This window comes from Oncorhynchus gorbuscha, unplaced genomic scaffold, assembly GCF_021184085.1.
Source record: "Oncorhynchus gorbuscha isolate QuinsamMale2020 ecotype Even-year unplaced genomic scaffold, OgorEven_v1.0 Un_scaffold_1244, whole genome shotgun sequence".
NCBI lineage: Eukaryota > Metazoa > Chordata > Actinopteri > Salmoniformes > Salmonidae > Oncorhynchus > Oncorhynchus gorbuscha.
In genome coordinates this window covers 26,583-45,141 of record NW_025746077.1, presented here as the reverse complement: position 1 = coordinate 45,141, position 18,559 = coordinate 26,583, and the positions used below count along the sequence as shown (strand labels likewise).

Here is an 18,559-nt window from a genome sequence, read left to right as displayed (position 1 = left end):
CACACACACACACACACACACACACACACACACACACACACACACACACACACACACACACATACTCACAAGCTCAAACACAAACACACACACAGGGACAGGGATGGCCCTCCACAATGCTGTGTCTGTAAGGGACAGGAATGGCCCTCCACAATGCTGTGTCTGTAAGGGACAGGGATGGCCCTCCACAATGCTGTGTCTGTAAGGGACAGGAATGGCCCTCCACAATGCTGTGTCTGTAAGGGACAGGGATGGCCCTCCACAATGCTGTGTCTGTAAGGGACAGGGATGGCCCTCCACAATGCTGTGTCTATAAGGGACAGGGATGGCCCTCCACAATGCTGTGTCTGTAAGGGACAGGGACGGCCCTCCACAATGCTGTGTCTGTAAGGGACAGGGATGGCCCTCCACAATGCTGTGTCTGTAAGGGACAGGGATGGCCCTCCACAATGCTGTGTCTATAAGGGACAGGGATGGCCCTCCACAATGCTGTGTCTGTAAGGGACAGGGATGGCCCTCCACAATGCTGTGTCTGTAAGGGACAGGGATGGCCCTCCACAATGCTGTGTCTATAAGGGACAGGGATGGCCCTCCACAATGCTGTGTCTGTAAGGGACAGGGATGGCCCTCCACAATGCTGTGTCTGTAAGGGACAGGGATGGCCCTCCACAATGCTGTGTCTGTAAGGGACAGGGATGGCCCTCCACAATGCTGTGTCTGTAAGGGACAGGGATGGCCCTCCACAATGCTGTGTCTGTAAGGGACAGGGATGGCCCTCCACAATGCTGTGTCTGTAAAGGACAGGGATGGCCCTCCACAATGCTGTGTCTGTAAGGGACAGGGATGGCCCTCCACAATGCTGTGTCTGTAAGGGACAGGGATGGCCCTCCACAATGCTGTGTCTGTAAGGGACAGGGATGGCCCTCCACAATGCTGTGTCTGTAAGGGACAGGGATGGCCCTCCACAATGCTGTGTCTGTAAGGGACAGGGATGGCCCTCCACAATGCTGTGTCTGTAAGGGACAGGGATGGCCCTCCACAATGCTGTGTCTGTAAGGGACAGGGATGGCCCTCCACAATGCTGTGTCTGTAAGGGACAGGGATGGCCCTCCACAATGCTGTGTCTGTAAGGGACAGGGATGGCCCTCCACAATGCTGTGTCTGTAAGGGACAGGAATGGCCCTCCACAATGCTGTGTCTGTAAGGGACAGGGATGGCCCTCCACAATGCTGTGTCTGTAAGGGACAGGGATGGCCCTCCACAATGCTGTGTCTGTAAGGGACAGGGATGGCCCTCCACAATGCTGTGTCTGTAAGGGACAGGGATGGCCCTCCACAATGCTGTGTCTGTAAGGGACAGGGATGGCCCTCCACAATGCTGTGTCTGTAAGGGACAGGAATGGCCCTCCACAATGCTGTGTCTGTAAGGGACAGGGATGGCCCTCCACAATGCTGTGTCTGTAAGGGACAGGGATGGCCCTCCACAATGCTGTGTCTGTAAGGGACAGGGATGGCCCTCCACAATGCTGTGTCTGTAAGGGACAGGGATGGCCCTCCACAATGCTGTGTCTGTAAAGGACAGGGATGGCCCTCCACAATGCTGTGTCTGTAAGGGACAGGGATGGCCCTCCACAATGCTGTGTCTGTAAGGGACAGGGATGGCCCTCCACAATGCTGTGTCTGTAAGGGACAGGGATGGCCCTCCACAATGCTGTGTCTGTAAGGGACAGGGATGGCCCTCCACAATGCTGTGTCTGTAAGGGACAGGGATGACCCTCCACAATGCTGTGTCTGTAAGGGACAGGGAGCTGTGATACGGACAGAGACAGGGACAGTGGACAGGGACAGTGGACAGGGACAGTGGACAGGGACAGTGGACAGGGACAGTGGACAGGGACAGTGGACAGTGGACAGGGACAGTGGACAGGGACAGTGGACAGGGACAGGGACAGTGAGACGATACTGTTAGCAACACAGGGGTTCCAGCTGCACTGTTCTAATGCTGGAGGTGTGTAGGTCACCTCTCACTGGTGTGTGTGTGTGTGTGTGTGTGTGTGTGTGTGTGTGTGTGTGTGTGTGTGTGTGTGTGTGTGTGTGTGTGTGTGTGTGTGTGTGTGTGTGTGTGTGTGTGTGTGTGTGGTGTTCCAGGTGTCTGCATGGGGAGGCTACGTCTTCATCATCAACCTGATTCCTCTCCATGTGTTTGTCCTTCTGCTAATGCAGCGATACAGCAGACGAGTCTACATCGGTGAGTCCACACACACACTGAGTCAGGAGGAGAGGGGGGAGGAGGGGGGTGGGAGGGGGGAGAGGAGAGGAGGAGGAGAGAAGGAGGAGAAGAGAGTAAGTGGGGGAGGAGAGGGGAGGAGAGCGGGAGGTGGAGGAGAGGAGGAGAATATGAGAGGGGGAGGTGGAGGAGGTGAGAGGGGGAGGAGAGGAGAGGTGGAGGAGATGAGAGGGGGCGAGGGGAGGAGAGCGGGGGGGGGAGGAGATGAGAGGGAGAGGAGAGGGGAGGTGGGAGAGGAGAGGAGAGGGGGAGGTGGAGGAGAGGAGGGGGAGAGGAGGAGGAGGGGGAGGTGGAAGAGAGGAGAGGGGGAGGTGGGGGAGGGGGAGGGAGAGGTGGGGGGGGAGGGAGAGGTGGGGGAGGAGAGGAGGAGGAGATGAGAGGGGGAGGTGGAGGTAGTGGAGATGAGAGGGGGACGTGGAGGAGAGGAAGAGTGGAGGAGAGGGGAGGTGGAGGAGAGGAGGAAGAGATGAGAGGGAGAGGAGAGGAGGAGGTGGAGGAGAAGAGGAGGAGATGAGAGGGAGAGGAGAGCGGGAGGTGGAGGAGAGGAGGAGGATATGAGAGGGGGAGGAGAGCGGGAGGTGGAGGAGAGGAGGAGGATATGAGAGGGGAGGTGGAGGAGGAGAAGAGAGGAGAGTCGAGGGGGAGGAGAGGAGGAGGAGAAGAGAGGGAGCGGGGGAGGAGAGCGGTCCGGAGAGCGGGAGGTGGAGGAGAGGGGAGGAGAATATGAGAGGGGGAGGTGGAGGAGGGGGAGGTGGAGGAGGAGAAGAGGGGGGAAGTGGAGGAGAGGAGGAGGAGAGAGTAAGTGGGGGAGGAGAGGGGGAGGAGAGGAGGAGAATATGAGAGGGGAGGTGGAGGAGAGGAGGAGGAGGAGGAGGAGAAGAGAGGAGGAGGAGAGACTAAGTGGGGGAGGAGAGGGGGAGGAGAGGAGGAGAATATGAGAGGGGAGGTGGAGGAGAGGAGGAGGAGGAGGAGAAGAGAGGAGGAGGAGAGACTAAGTGGGGGAGGAGAGGGGGAGGAGAGGAGGAGAATATGAGAGGGGAGGTGGAGGAGAGGAGGAGGAGAAGAGAGGAGGAGGAGAGACTAAGTGGGGGAGGAGAGGGGAGAATATGAGAGGGGGGAGGTGGAGGAGAGGAGGAGGAGGAGGAGAAGAATGGAACAGTGGAAGAGGAGAGGAGACAGTTGGAACAGGAAGCTGAGCTAATTGAGTTTTTTTATTAGCTCCTGACTAATCTCCACACACACACACACACACACACACACACACACACACACACACACACACACACACACACACACACACACACACACACACACACACACACACACACACACACACACACACACACACACACACACACACACACACACACACACACATCTCTGACGGATGCCTGGTCTCACGGCTGTCCCAGTGTTCCCTCAGGGTTCTTGTCAACGGTAGTGCACTATATATAGAATAGGGTGCTAGTTGGGACACACCCTGTCCTGCTCTGCCCCGTACGGCAGCTTGGACTAACCTATAAGGTAGATGACGTTACGTTACATTACAGGTAACTAGGTTACGGGTTTGGGTTGTTTCAGAAAGCAGTAGCAGCTGTAGAAGCCTTCATGGGCGTGGTAATTGAAAAAGTGCGTCCCAAATATGTCCCTTCTCCCTATAGAGTGCACTACTTTTGACCAGTGCCCTATGGTCTGACAGGTACAGTTGAAGTCGTAAGTTTCCGTACATTTTAGCCAAATACATTTCAACTCAGTTTTTCACAATTCCTGACATTTAATCAGAGTAAAATAAAATCTGTTTTAGATCAGTTAGGATCACCACTTTAATTTAAGAATATCAAATGTCAGAATAATAGTAGAGAGAATGATTTATTTCAGCTTTTATTTCTTTCATCACATTCCCAGTGGGTCAGAAGTTTACATACACTCAATTAGTATTTGGTAGCATTGCACTTAAATTGTTTAACTTGGGTCAAACGTTTTGGGTAGCCTTCCACAAGCTTCCCACAATAAGTTGGATGAATTTTGGCCCATTCCTCCTGACAGAGCTGGTGTAACTGAGTCAGGTTTGTAGGCCTCACACTCACACACGCCTTTTCAGTTCTGCCCACACATTTTCTATAGGATTGAGGTCAGGGCTTTGTGATGGCCACTCCAATAGCTTGACTTTGTTGCCCTTAAGCCATTTTGCCACAACTTTGGAAGTATGCTTGGGGTCATTGTCCATCTGGAAGACCCATTTTTGACCAAGCTTTAACTTCCTGACTGATGTCTTGAGATGTTGCTTCAATATATCCACATAATGTTCCTCCCTCATGATGTCATCTATTTTGTGATGTGCACTAGTCTCTCCTGCAGCAAAGCACCCACCCAACATGATGCTGCCACCCCCGTGCTTCACAGTTGGGATGGTGTTCTTCAGCTTGCAAGCCTCCCCTTTTTCCTCCATACATAACGATGGTCATTATGGCCAAACAGTTGTATTTTTTGTTTAATCAGACCAGAGGACATTTCTCCAAAAGTACAATATTTTGCAGTAGCAAACCGTAGTCTGGCTTTTTAATGACTGTTTTGGAGCAGTGGCTTCTTCCTTGCTGAGCAGCCTTTCAGGTTATGTCGATATAGGACTCATTTTACTGTGGATATAGATACTTTTGTACCTGTTTCCTCCAGCATCTTCACAAGGTCCTTTGCTGTTGTTCTGGGATTGATTTGTACTTTTCAAACAAAGTACGTTCATCTCTAGGAGACAGAAAGCGTCTCCTTCCTGAGCGGTATGACGGCTGCGTGGTCCCATGGTGTTTATACTTGCGTATTATTGTTTGTACAGATGAATGTGGTACCTTCAGGCGTTTGGAATTTGCTCCCAAGGATGAACCAGACTTGTGGAGGTCTACAATTGTTTTTCTGATGTCTTGGCTGATTTCTTTTGATTTTCCCATGATGTCAAGCAAAGAGACACTGAGTTTGAAGGTAGGCCTTGAAATACATCCGCTGGTACACCTCCCATTGACTTAAATGATGTCAATTAAGCCTATCAGAAGCTTCTAAAGCCATGACATAATTTTCTGGAATTTTCCAAGCTGTTTAAAGGCACAGTCAAGTTAGTGCATGTAAACTTCTGACCCACTGGAATTGTGATACAGTGAATTAATCTGTCTGTAAACAATTGTTGGAAAATGACTTGTGTCAAGCACAAAGTAGATGTCCTAACCGACTTGCCAAAACTAGAGTTTGTTTACAAGAAATTTGTGGAGTGTTTGATAAACAAGTTTTAATGACTCCAACCTAAGTGTCTGTAAACTTCTGACTGTGAGTTATGTCCTCCTTAGACACGGGACACTCCATCTGTCCTTGTCCTAAATGGTCTCTGTGAGGATGCAGGCATAATGGTTTCTCTCTGTGAGGATGCAGGCTTAATGGTTTCTCTCTGTGAGGATGCAGGCTTAATGGTTTCTCTCTGTGAGGATGCAGGATTAATGGTTTCTCTCTGTGAGGATGCAGGATTAATGGTTTCTCTCTGTGAGGATGCAGGCTTAATGGTTTCTCTCTGTGAGGATGCAGGCTTAATGGTTTCTCTCTGTGAGGCTGCAGGATTAATGGTTTCTCTCTGTGAGGATGCAGGATTAATGGTTTCTCTCTGTGAGGATGCAGGCTTAATGGTTTCTCTCTGTGAGGATGCAGGATTAATGGTTTCTCTCTGTGAGGATGCAGGCTTAATGGTTTCTCTCTGTGAAGCTGCAGGCTTAATGGTTTCTCTCTGTGAGGATGCAGGTTTAATGGTTTCTCTCTGTGAGGATGCAGGCTTAATGGTTTCTCTGTCTGTCTCCACAGCTTACAGTACGTTCTACATCGTTGGTCTGGTGCTCTCCATGCAGATCCCCTTTGTGGGGTTCCAGCCAATCAGGACCAGCGAACACATGGCTGCAGCAGGTAAGGACCAATCACCTGGGACCGTGATGTCACACCCGTCACTCTGGACGTTTCCTGTTATCAACCCCAGTTCCAGACAAGTGATCAGATCCATGGAGGATAGATAGATAGATAGATAGATAGATAGATAGATAGATAGATAGATAGGGAGGGAGGGAGGGAGGGAGGGAGGGAGGGAGGGAGGGAGGGAGGGACAGTGACTGTTTTTGAGTTGTTTTAACATTTAAAATGTCTTTTTTACCGGTTCCTCCATTTAAATATGTAGCACTTTAAACTCAGTCGTTGTATCATGTCAGATCCAAAGTGCTGGAGTACAGAACCAAAACAATTATGGGTCTCTACTGTCCCAATGCTTTTAGAGCTCAGTGTATATTATGGGTGACTACTGTCCCAATGCTTTTAGAGCTCAGTGTATATTATGGGTCTCTACTGTCCCAATGCTTTTAGAGCTCAGTGTATATTATGGGTCTCTACTGTCCCAATGCTTTTAGAGCTCAGTGTATATTATGGGTCACTACTGTCCCAATACTTTTAGAGCTCAGTGTATATTAGACCTTCTATAGTCGTTACACGTGATGCTGTGATGGATGCCTGTTGACTCCCCTCCCTCTCCCTACCTGTACAGGGGTATAATGTAAACTCTCTCTCCTCAGTGTATATTATGGGTTACCTCCTCCTCTTTCTCTCTCCTCTCTCATCTCTCCTCGCCTCCCCCTCTTTCTCTCTCCTCTCTCCTCTCTTCTCTCTCCTTGCCTCCCTCTCTCATCTCTCCTCGCCTCCCCCCTCTTTCTCTCTCCTCTCTCCTTGCCTCTCTTCATCTCTCCTCGCCTCCCCCTCTTTCTCTCTCTCTTGCCTATCTCTCATCTCTCCTCGCCTCCCCCTCTTTCTCTCTCTCTCCTTGCCTCTCATCTCTCCTCGCCTCCCCCTCTTTCTCTCTCCTTGCCTATCTCTCATCTCTCCTCGCCTCCCCCTCTTTCTCTCTCCTCTCTCTTTGCCTCTCTTTCATCTCTCCTCGCCTCCCCCTCTCTTTCTCTCTCCTCTCTCCTTGCCTCTCTCTCATCTCTCCTCGTCTCCCGCCTCTTTCTCTCTCCCCCTCTCCACTCCCCCTCTCTCTCTCCCCCCCCCTCTCTCTACCAGGTGTGTTTGCGTTGCTCCAGGCCTATGCCTTCCTTCAGTACCTGAAAGACAGACTGACCAGACAGGAGTTCCAGACCCTGTTCTTCCTCGGGGTCTCTCTGGCTGCTGGGGCAGTCTTCCTCACTGTTATATACCTGACTTATACAGGTAGGTCAACACTGTGCTGTTATATACCTGACTTATACAGGTAGGTGCTGTTATATACCTGACTTATACAGGTAGGTCAACACTGTGCTGTTATATACCTGACTTATACAGGTAGGTCAACACTGTGCTGTTATATACCTGACTTATACAGGTAGGTGCTGTTATATACCTGACTTATACAGGTAGGTGCTGTTATATACCTGACTTATACAGGTAGGTGCTGTTATATACCTGACTTATACAGGTAGGTCAACACTGTGCTGTTATATACCTGACTTAAGTTCTCCCACTTAAAAAGATGAGAGAGGCCCACATCTATACCCACATCTATACCCACATCCTCATCTATACCCTCATCTGTACCCTCATCCTCATCTAGACCCACATCTGTACCCTCATCCTCATCTATACCCACATCTATACCCACATCCTCATCTATACCCACATCTATACCCACATCTATACCCACATCCTCATCTAGACCCACATCTATACCCACATCTATACCCACATCCTCATCTAGACCCACATCTATACATGCAGTCGGCCCTGACCGTTTTTGGGGCCCTTGTGAGCAAAACATTTTAGCCGCCCCCCTGTTGACAGAGGAGAAGAAAAATAGTGTTAATAATAATAATTAATAATTAATTTACTGCAATTCTACCCGTTGCCATGGAGCATAGAGAACATTCAGCACTTCTAAAGCAAGTTGCTGCAATTCTAGACATTTTGGGGCGGAGAGAAATGTTTGCAGCTTTTAATAATATTGATTTTGTAAGTCACTCTGAGTGAGATGGATTTACGAAATCAATGGGGGCCCACCGGTAATTTAACCTTGACTAGTACAGGTGTAGTTAGCCCACCGGTAATTTAACCTTGACTAGTACAGGTGTAGTTAGCCCACCGGTAATTTAACCATGACTAATACAGGTGTAGGTAGCCCACCGGTAATTTAACCTTGACTTGTACAGGTGTAGGTAGCCCACCGGTAATTTAACCATGACTAGTACAGGTGTAGGTAGCCCACCGGTAATTTAACCATGACTAGTACAGGTGTAGGTAGCCCACCGGTAATTTAACCTTGACTAGTACAGGTGTAGAAAGCCCACCGGTAATTTAACCTTGACTAGTACAGGTGTAGATAGCCCACCGGTAATTTAACCTTGACTAGTACAGGTGTAGGTAGCCCACCGGTAATTTAACCATGACTAGTACAGGTGTAGGTAGCCCACCGGTAATTTAACCATGACTAGTACAGGTGTAGGTAGCCCACCGGTAATTTAACCTTGACTAGTTCAGGTGTAGGTAGCCCACTGGTAATTTAACCTTGACTAGTACAGGTGTAGGTAGCCCACCGGTAATTTAACCTTGACTAATACAGGTGTAGGTAGCCCACCGGTAATTTAACCTTGACTAGTACAGGTGTAGGTAGCCCACCGGTAATTTAACCTTGACTAGTACAGGTGTAGATAGCCCACCGGTAATTTAACCTTGACTAGTACAGGTGTAGGTAGCCCACCGGTAATTTAACCATGACTAGTACAGGTGTAGTTAGCCCACCGGTAATTTAACTATGACTAGTACAGGTGTAGGTAGCCCACCGGTAATTTAACCTTGACTAGTACAGGTGTAGATAGCCCACCGGTAATTTAACCTTGACTAGTACAGGTGTAGTTAGCCCACCGGTAATTTAACCTTGACTAGTACAGGTGTAGGTAGCCCACCGGTAATTTAACCTTGACTAGTACAGGTGTAGATAGCCCACCGGTAATTTAACCATGACTAGTACAGGTGTAGATAGCCCACCGGTAATTTAACCATGACTAGTACAGGTGTAGATAGCCCACCGGTAATTTAACCTTGACTAGTATAGGTGTAGTTAGCCCACTGGTAATTTAACCATGACTAGTACAGGTGTAGATAGCCCACCGGTAATTTAACCATGACTAGTACAGGTGTAGGTAGCCCACCGGTAATTTAACCATGACTAGTACAGGTGTAGGTAGCCCACCGGTAATTTAACCATGACTAGTACAGGTGTAGATAGCCCACCGGTAATTTAACCTTGACTAGTATAGGTGTAGTTAGCCCACTGGTAATTTAACCATGACTAGTACAGGTGTAGGTAGCCCACCGGTAATTTAACCATGACTAGTACAGGTGTAGATAGCCCACCGGTAATTTAACCTTGACTAGTACAGGTGTAGGTAGCCCACCGGTAATTTAACCATGACTAGTACAGGTGTAGATAGCCCACCGGTAATTTAACCATGACAAGTACAGGTGTAGATAGCCCACCGGTAATTTAACCATGACTAGTACAGGTGTAGATAGCCCACCGGTAATTTAACCATGACTAGTACAGGTGTAGATAGCCCACCGGTAATTTAACCATGACAAGTACAGGTGTAGATAGCCCACCGGTAGTTTAACCTTGACTAGTACAGGTGTAGATAGCCCACCGGTAGTTTAACCTTGACTAGTACAGGTGTAGATAGCCCACCGGTAGTTTAACCTTGACTAGTACAGGTGTAGATAGCCCACCGGTAGTTTAACCTTGACTAGTACAGGTGTAGATAGCCCACCGGTAGTTTAACCTTGACTAGTACAGGTGTAGATAGCTGTCCGCTAGACTAACCATGACTAGTACAGGTGTAGATAGCTGTCCGCTAGACTAACCATGACTAGTACAGGTGTAGATAGCTGTCCGCTAGACTAACCATGACTAGTACAGGTGTAGATAGCTGTCCGCTAGACTAACCATGACTAGTACAGGTGTAGATAGCTGTCCGCTAGACTAACCATGACTAGTACAGGTGTAGATAGCTGTCCGCTAGACTAACCATGACTAGTACAGGTGTAGATAGCTGTCCGCTAGACTAACCATGACTAGTACAGGTGTAGATAGCTGTCCGCTAGACTAACCATGACTAGTACAGGTGTAGATAGCTGTCCGCTAGACTAACCATGACTAGTACAGGTGTAGATAGCTGTCCGCTAGACTAACCATGACTAGTACAGGTGTAGATAGCTGTCCGCTAGACTAACCATGACTAGTACAGGTGTAGATAGCTGTCCGCTAGACTAACCATGACTAGTACAGGTGTAGATAGCTGTCCGCTAGACTAACCATGACTAGTACAGGTGTAGATAGCTGTCCGCTAGACTAACCATGACTAGTACAGGTGTAGATAGCTGTCCGCTAGACTAACCATGACTAGTACAGGTGTAGATAGCTGTCCGCTAGACTAACCATGACTAGTACAGGTGTAGATAGCTGTCCGCTAGACTAACCATGACTAGTACAGGTGTAGATTTGTAAGTCGCTCTGGATAAGAGCGTCTGCTAAATGACTTAAATGTAAATGTAAATGTAGATAGCTGTCCGCTAGACTAACCATGACTAGTACAGGTGTAGGTAGCTGTCCGCTAGACTAACCATGACTAGTACAGGTGTAGGTAGCTGTCCGCTAGACTAACCATGACTAGTACAGGTGTAGATAGCTGTCCGCTAGACTAACCTTGACTAGTACAGGTGTAGGTAGCTGTCCGCTAGACTAACCATGACTAGTACAGGTGTAGGTAGCTGTCCGCTAGACTAACCATGACTAGTATAGGTGTAGATAGCTGTCCGCTAGACTAACCATGACTAGTACAGGTGTAGGTAGCTGTCCGCTAGACTAACCATGACTAGTACAGGTGTAGGTAGCTGTCCGCTAGACTAACCATGACTAGTACAGGTGTAGATAGCTGTCCGCTAGACTAACCTTGACTAGTACAGGTGTAGGTAGCTGTCCGCTAGACTAACCATGACTAGTACAGGTGTAGGTAGCTGTCCGCTAGACTAACCATGACTAGTACAGGTGTAGGTAGCTGTCCGCTAGACTAACCATGACTAGTACAGGTGTAGATAGCTGTCCGCTAGACTAACCATGACTAGTACAGGTGTAGATAGCTGTCCGCTAGACTAACCATGACTAGTACAGGTGTAGGTAGCTGTCCGCTAGACTAACCATGACTAGTACAGGTGTAGATAGCTGTCCGCTAGACTAACCTAACAACCCACAACTTGTTAGCTGACTGTCAGTGACGTAACAAGAGAATAACTGCTGATGTACCACATGAATAAAATGTCACCTTGTGCATCCTACTGTTCTACCTAGCAACAGGAGGTTGAGACCCTGCATCCCATCCCTGTGTGTGTGTGTGTGTGTGTGTGTGTGTGTGTGTGTGTGTGTGTGTGTGTGTGTGTGTGTGTGTGTGTGTGTGTGTGTGTGTGTGTGTGTGTGTGTGTGTGTGTGTGTGTGTGTGTGTGTGTGTGTGTGTGTGTGTGTGTGTGTTTTACTATACTTGTGAGTACCAGAAGTCCTAGAAGAGTAAAGCTTCAGAGAAGTGAGGACATTTTGATGGTCTCCACTTGTAAAAAGGGTAGTTTAGGTGTCAGGAGTTTAGGAGTCAGGAGTTTAGGAGTTTAGGAGTCAGGAGTTTAGGAGTCAGGGGTTTAGGAGTCAGGAGTTTAGGAGTCAGGAGTTTAGGAGTCAGGAGTTTAGGAGTCAGGGGTTTAGGAGTCAGTGGTTTAGGAGTCAGGAGTTTAGGAGTCAGGAGTTTAGGAGTCAGGAGTTTAGGAGTCAGGAGTTTAGGAGTCAGGAGTTTAGGAGTCAGGAGTCAGGAGTTTAGGAGTTAGGAGTCAGGAGTTCAGGAGTCAGGAGTTTAGGGGTCAGGAGTTTAGGAGTCAGGAGTTTAGGAGTCAGGAGTTAGGAGGTTAGGAGTCAGGAGTTTAGGGTTCAGGAGTTTAGGGGTCAGGAGTTTAGGAGTCAGGAGTTTAGGAGTCAGGAGTCAGGAGTTTAGGAGTCAGGAGTTTAGGAGTCAGGATTCAGGAGTTTAGGAGTCAGGATTCAGGAGTTTAGGATTCAGGAGTTTAGGAGTCAGGAGTTTAGGAGTTAGGAGTTTAGGAGTCAGGAGTTTAAGAGTTTAGGAGTCAGGAGTTTAGGAGTTTAGGAGTCAGGAGTTTAAGAGTTTAGGAGTCAGGAGTTTAGGAGTCAGGAGTTTAGGAGTCAGGAGTTTAGGAGTCAGGAGTTTAGGATTCAGGAGTTTACGAGTCAGGAGTTTAGGGGTTTAGGAGTCAGGAGTTTATGAGTCAGGAGTTTAGGAGTCAGGAGTTTAGGAGTCAGGAGTTTAGGAGTCAGGAGTTTAGGAGTCAGGAGTTTAGGAGTCAGGAGTTTAGGAGTCAGGAGTTTAGGAGTCAGGAGTTTAAGAGTTAGGGAAATAGGATTGAATGGGAATCAATTGTTGTCCCCAAAACCTAACGTGTGTGTGATCGTGTACATAATCATAACAGTGCTGTACTTAATAATGTTCATTGTGTTTTAGGACACATCGCTCCTTGGAGTGGTCGATTCTATTCACTGTGGGATACAGGGTAAGTGCACTAAACAGTACACACACACACACACACACACACACACACACACACACACACACACACACACACACACACACACACACACACACACACACACACACACACACACACACACACACACACACACACACACACACACACACACACACACACACACACACCGACCTCTGCTGTAGAGAGAGAAGGCTGTCAGAGTGCCCAATCAGCTGTTTATTTGTCTCAGAGTGCGTGTTCTGCTGCAGTGCAGTGTGGGTCGTGTCAGGTCTACGTGTGTCTAGTTTTACTCCCTGTGGATCACCTTTACCAAGGAAACAATGTGTTCCTCTTCCTGTCAATGTCCACTCACTTCCTGTAGCAACAACCTTCCACAGGCTCTTCAGATAAATCCTTTAAATCCCTCCCTTACCCCTCTCTCTCTCTCTCTCTCCCTCCCTCCCTCCCTCCCTTACCCCTCTCTCTCTCCCTCCCTTCCTCTCTCTCCCTCCCTCCCTCACCCCCTCTCTTCACCCTCCCTCCCTCACCCCTCTCTCTCCCTCCCTCACCCCCCTCTCTCTCCCTCCCTCCCTCCCTCACCCCTCTCTCTCCCTCCCTCACCCCCTCTCTCTCCCTCCCTCCCTCACCCCCTCTCTTCACCCTCCCTCACCCCACCCCCTCTCTTCACCCTCCCTCCCTCAACCCACCCCCTCTCTCCCTCCCCCTCTCCCTCCTCTCCCTCCCTCCTCTTCCTCTCCCTCCCTCTCTCCCTCCGTCCTCTCCCTACCTCAACCCCCTCCCTCCTCTTCCTCTCCCTCCCTCTCTCCCTCCCTCCTCTCCCTACCTCAACCCACCCCCTCTCTCCCTCACCCCCTCTCTCCCTCCCTCCCTCCCTCCTCCCCCTCTCTCCCTCCCTCCCTCCCTCTCTCCTCTCCCTACCTCAACCCCCTCCCTCCCTCCTCTCCCTACCTCAACCCACCCCCTCTCCCTCACCCCCTCTCTCCCTCCCTCCCTCCCTCCTCCCCCCCCCCCTCTCTCCTCTCCCTACCTCAACCCCCTCCCTCCTCTTCCTCTCCCTCCCTCTCTCCCTCCCTCCTCTCCCTACCTCAACCCACCCCCTCTCTCCCTCACCCCCTCCCTCCTCCCCCTCCCTCCCTCTCTCTCCTCTCCCTACCTCAACCCCCTCCTCTCCCCCTCCCTCCTCTTCCTCTCCCTCCCTCTCTCCCTCCCTCCTCTCCCTACCTCAACCCACCCCCTCCCTCCCTCCTCCCCCCTCTCTCCCTCCCTCCCTCTCTCTCCTCTCCCTACCTCAACCCCCTCCCTTCTCTCCCTCCCTCCTCTTCCTCTCCCTCTCTCTCTCCCTCCCTCCTCTCCCTACCTCAACCCACCCCCTCTCTCCCCCTCTCTCCCCCTCTCTCCCTCCTCCTCTCCCTCCCTCCTCGCCCTCCCTCCTCTCCCTCCCTCTCTCCTCTCTCCAGGTATGCTAAGATCCACATCCCCATCATAGCGTCTGTGTCGGAGCACCAGCCCACCACCTGGGTCTCGTTCTTCTTCGACCTCCACATCCTGGTCTGTACCTTTCCTGCTGGACTCTGGTTCTGCATCAAGAACATCAACGACGAGAGAGTCTTCGGTAACACACACACACACACACACACACACACACACACACACACACACACACACACACACACACACACACACACACACACACACACACACACACACACACACACACACACACACACACACACGTCTACAGTTAGATGGCATGGCAATGTGTGTGTGTATGCAGGTGTGTGTGTGTGTGTGTGTGTGTGTGTGTGTGTGTGTGTGTGTGTGTGTGTGTGTGTGTGTGTGTGTGTGTGTGTGTGTGTGTGTGTGTGTGTGTGTGTGTGTGTGTGTGTGTGTGTGCAGGTGTGTGTGTGACCATAGAAATATAATGACTACAGCAATAATTACCATTCAAGTCAACAAACACACACACACAGACACACATAAACACACACATCTGCATACACACACACACATGGGTTCCCCTACGATTCAGGAAAATCATGATTTAGTTAGAAACCATTCTGTATCTCTGTGTTTAACCCTGCTGTTCCTAGTGGTTCTTTAATAGGATCTCTGTGTTTAACCCTGCTGTTCCTAGTGGTTCTTTAATAGGATCTCTGTGTTTAACCCTGCTGTTCCTAGTGGTTCTTTAATAGGATCTCTGTGTTTAACCCTGCTGTTCCTAGTGGTTCTTTAATAGGATCTCTGTGTTTAACCCTGCTGTTCCTAGTGGTTCTTTAATAGGATCTCTGTGTTTAACCCTGCTGTTCCTAGTGGTTCTGGATGCTATTAGTGCTGTCTACTTCTCAAAGAGAGTAGTGTGTTAAACCCTAACCCAGTATATTAAACTCTAACCCAGTATTTTAAACCCTAACCCAGTATATTAAACCCTAACCCAGTATATTAAACCCTAACCCAGTATATTAAACCCTAACCCAGTATATTAAACCCTAACCCAGTATATTAAGCTCTAACCCAGTATATTAAACCCTAACCCAGTATATTAAACCCTAACCCAGTATATTAAACTCTAACCCAGTATATTAAACTCTAACCCAGTATATTAAACTCTAACCCAGTATATTAAACCCTAACCCAGTATATTAAACTCTAACCCAGTATATTAAACCCTAACCCAGTATATTAAACTCTAACCCTGCTCTCTGTCTCCCCCTAGTGGCCCTGTATGCCATCAGTATATTAAACCCTAACCCAGTATATTAAACTCTAACCCAGTATATTAAACCCTAACCCAGTATATTAAACTCTAACCCTGCTCTCTGTCTCCCCCTAGTGGCCCTGTATGCCATCAGTATATTAAACCCTAACCCAGTATATTAAACTCTAACCCAGTATATTAAACCCTAACCCAGTATATTAAACCCTAACCCAGTATATTAAACCCTAGCCCAGTATATTAAGCTCTAACCCAGTATATTAAACCCTAACCCAGTATATTAAACCCTAACCCAGTATATTAAACTCTAACCCAGTATATTAAACTCTAACCCAGTATATTAAACTCTAACCCAGTATATTAAACCCTAACCCAGTATATTAAACTCTAACCCAGTATATTAAACCCTAACCCAGTATATTAAACTCTAACCCTGCTCTCTGTCTCCCCCTAGTGGCCCTGTATGCCATCAGTATATTAAACCCTAACCCAGTATATTAAACTCTAACCCAGTATATTAAACCCTAACCCAGTATATTAAACTCTAACCCTGCTCTCTGTCTCCCCCTAGTGGCCCTGTATGCCATCAGTATATTAAACCCTAACCCAGTATATTAAACTCTAACCCAGTATATTAAACTCTAACCCAGTATATTAAACTCTAACCCAGTATATTAAACTCTAACCCAGTATATTAAACTCTAACCCAGTATATTAAACTCTAACCCAGTATATTAAACTCTAACCCAGTATATTAAACTCTAACCCAGTATATTAAACTCTAACCCAGTATATTAAACTCTAACCCAGTATATTAAACTCTAACCCAGTATATTAAACCCTAACCCAGTATATTAAATTCTAACCCTGCTCTCTGTCTCCCCCTAGTGGACCTGTATGCCATCAGTGTATTAAACTCTAACCCAGTATGTTAAATTCTAACCCAGTATATTAAACCCTAACCCAGTATATTTAACCCTAACCCAGTATATTAAACTCTAACCCAGTATATTAAATTCTAACCCAGTATATTAAACCCTAACCCAGTATATTAAACTCTAACCCAGTATATTAAACCCTAACCCAGTATATTAAACTCTAACCCTGCTCTCTGTCTCCCCCTAGTGGCCCTGTATGCCATCAGTATATTAAACTCTAACCCAGTATATTAAATTCTAACCCTGCTCTCTGTCTCCCCCTAGTGGCCCTGTATGCCATCAGTGCTGTCTACTTTGCTGGAGTGATGGTCCGTCTGATGCTGACCCTGACCCCTGTAGTGTGCATGCTGTCAGCTATAGCCTTCTCCAGCGTGTTTGAACACTACCTAGGGGACGACATGAAGAGGGAGAGCCCTCCCATAGAGGACAGTAGTGATGAGGACGACAAGAGGAACTCTGGAAACCTCTATGATAAGGTATGAGGATGACTAGAGGCTCTCTGGAAACCTCTATGATAAGGTTTGACTAGAGGCTCTCTGGAAACCTCTATGATAAGGTTTGACTAGAGGCTCTCTGGAAACCTCTATGATAAGGTTTGACTAGAGGCTCTCTGGAAACCTCTATGATAAGGTTTGAGGATGACTAGAGGCTCTCTGGAAACCTCTATGATAAGGTATGAGGATGACTAGAGGCCCTCTGGAAACCTCTATGATAAGGTATGAGGATGACTAGAGGCCCTCTGGAAACCTCTATGATAAGGTATGACTAGAGGCACTCTGGAAACCTCTATGATAAGGTATGAGGATGACTAGAGGCCCTCTGGAAACCTCTATGATAAGGTATGAGGATGACTAGAGGCTCTCTGGAAACCTCTATGATAAGGTATGAGGATGACTAGAGGCTCTCTGGAAACCTCTATGATAAGGTATGAGGACGACAAGAGGAACTCTAGAAACCTCTATGATAAGGTATGAGGATGACTAGAGGCCCTCTGGAAACCTCTATGATAAGGTATGAGGACGACTAGAGGCACTCTGGAAACCTCTATGATAAGGTATGAGGATGACTAGAGTCCCTCTGGAAACCTCTATGATAAGGTATGAGGATGACTAGAGTCCCTCTGGAAACCTCTATGATAAGGTATGACTAGAGGCCCTCTGGAAACCTCTATGATAAGGTTTGAGGATGACTAGAGTCTCTCTGGCAACCTCTATGATAAGATTTGAGGATGACTAGAGGCCCTCTGGAAACCTCTATGATAAGATTTGCGAATGACTAGAGGCCCTCTGGAAACCTCTATGATAAGGTATGAGGATGACTAGAGGCCCTCTGGAAACCTCTATGATAAGGTATGACAAGAGGCTCTCTGGAAACCTCTATGATAAGGTATGACTAGAGGCTCTCTGGAAACCTCTATGAGAAGATTTGAGGATGACTTGAGGCTCTCTGGAAACCTCTATGATAAGATTTGAGAATGACTAGAGGCTCTCTGGAAACCTTTATGATAAGGTATGAGGATGACTAGAGGCCCTCTGGAAACCTCTATGATAAGGTATGAGGATGACTAGAGGCCCTCTGGAAACCTCTATGATAAGGTATGAGGATGACTAGAGGCCCTCTGGAAACCTCTATGATAAGGTTTGAGGATGACTTGAGGCTCTCTGGAAACCTCTATGATAAGGTATGACTAGAGGCTCTCTGGAAACCTCTATGAGAAGATTTGAGGATGACTTGAGGCTCTCTGGAAACCTCTATGATAAGATTTGAGGATGACTAGAGGCTCTCTGGAAACCTTTATGATAAGGTATGAGGATGACTAGAGGCCCTCTGGAAACCTCTATGATAAGGTTTGAGGATGACTTGAGGCTCTCTGGAAACCTCTATGATAAGGTATGACTAGAGGCTCTCTGGAAACCTCTATGATAAAGGTATGAGGATGACTAGAGGCCCTCTGGAAACCTCTATGATATGGTATGAGGATGACTAGAGG

The 18,559-nt window shown here is 48.1% G+C and overlaps 1 protein-coding gene across 1 annotated transcript in view; it reads left to right on the top strand.

Moving 5' to 3' along the window:
* LOC124021891 (dolichyl-diphosphooligosaccharide--protein glycosyltransferase subunit STT3B-like) overlaps positions 1 to 18,559 on the top strand; it is a gene marked incomplete at its 3' end in the record, with an annotated part of 62,025 nt that overhangs the window by 28,096 nt on the left and 15,370 nt on the right. Inside the window, exons 5-10 of the mRNA XM_046337027.1 lie at positions 2,148 to 2,247; positions 6,121 to 6,219; positions 7,357 to 7,503; positions 12,873 to 12,921; positions 14,376 to 14,530; positions 16,834 to 17,045. Of these exons, the coding sequence (XP_046192983.1) occupies positions 2,148 to 2,247; positions 6,121 to 6,219; positions 7,357 to 7,503; positions 12,873 to 12,921; positions 14,376 to 14,530; positions 16,834 to 17,045 (762 nt within the window). The remainder of the gene's footprint in view (positions 1 to 2,147; positions 2,248 to 6,120; positions 6,220 to 7,356; positions 7,504 to 12,872; positions 12,922 to 14,375; positions 14,531 to 16,833; positions 17,046 to 18,559) is intronic.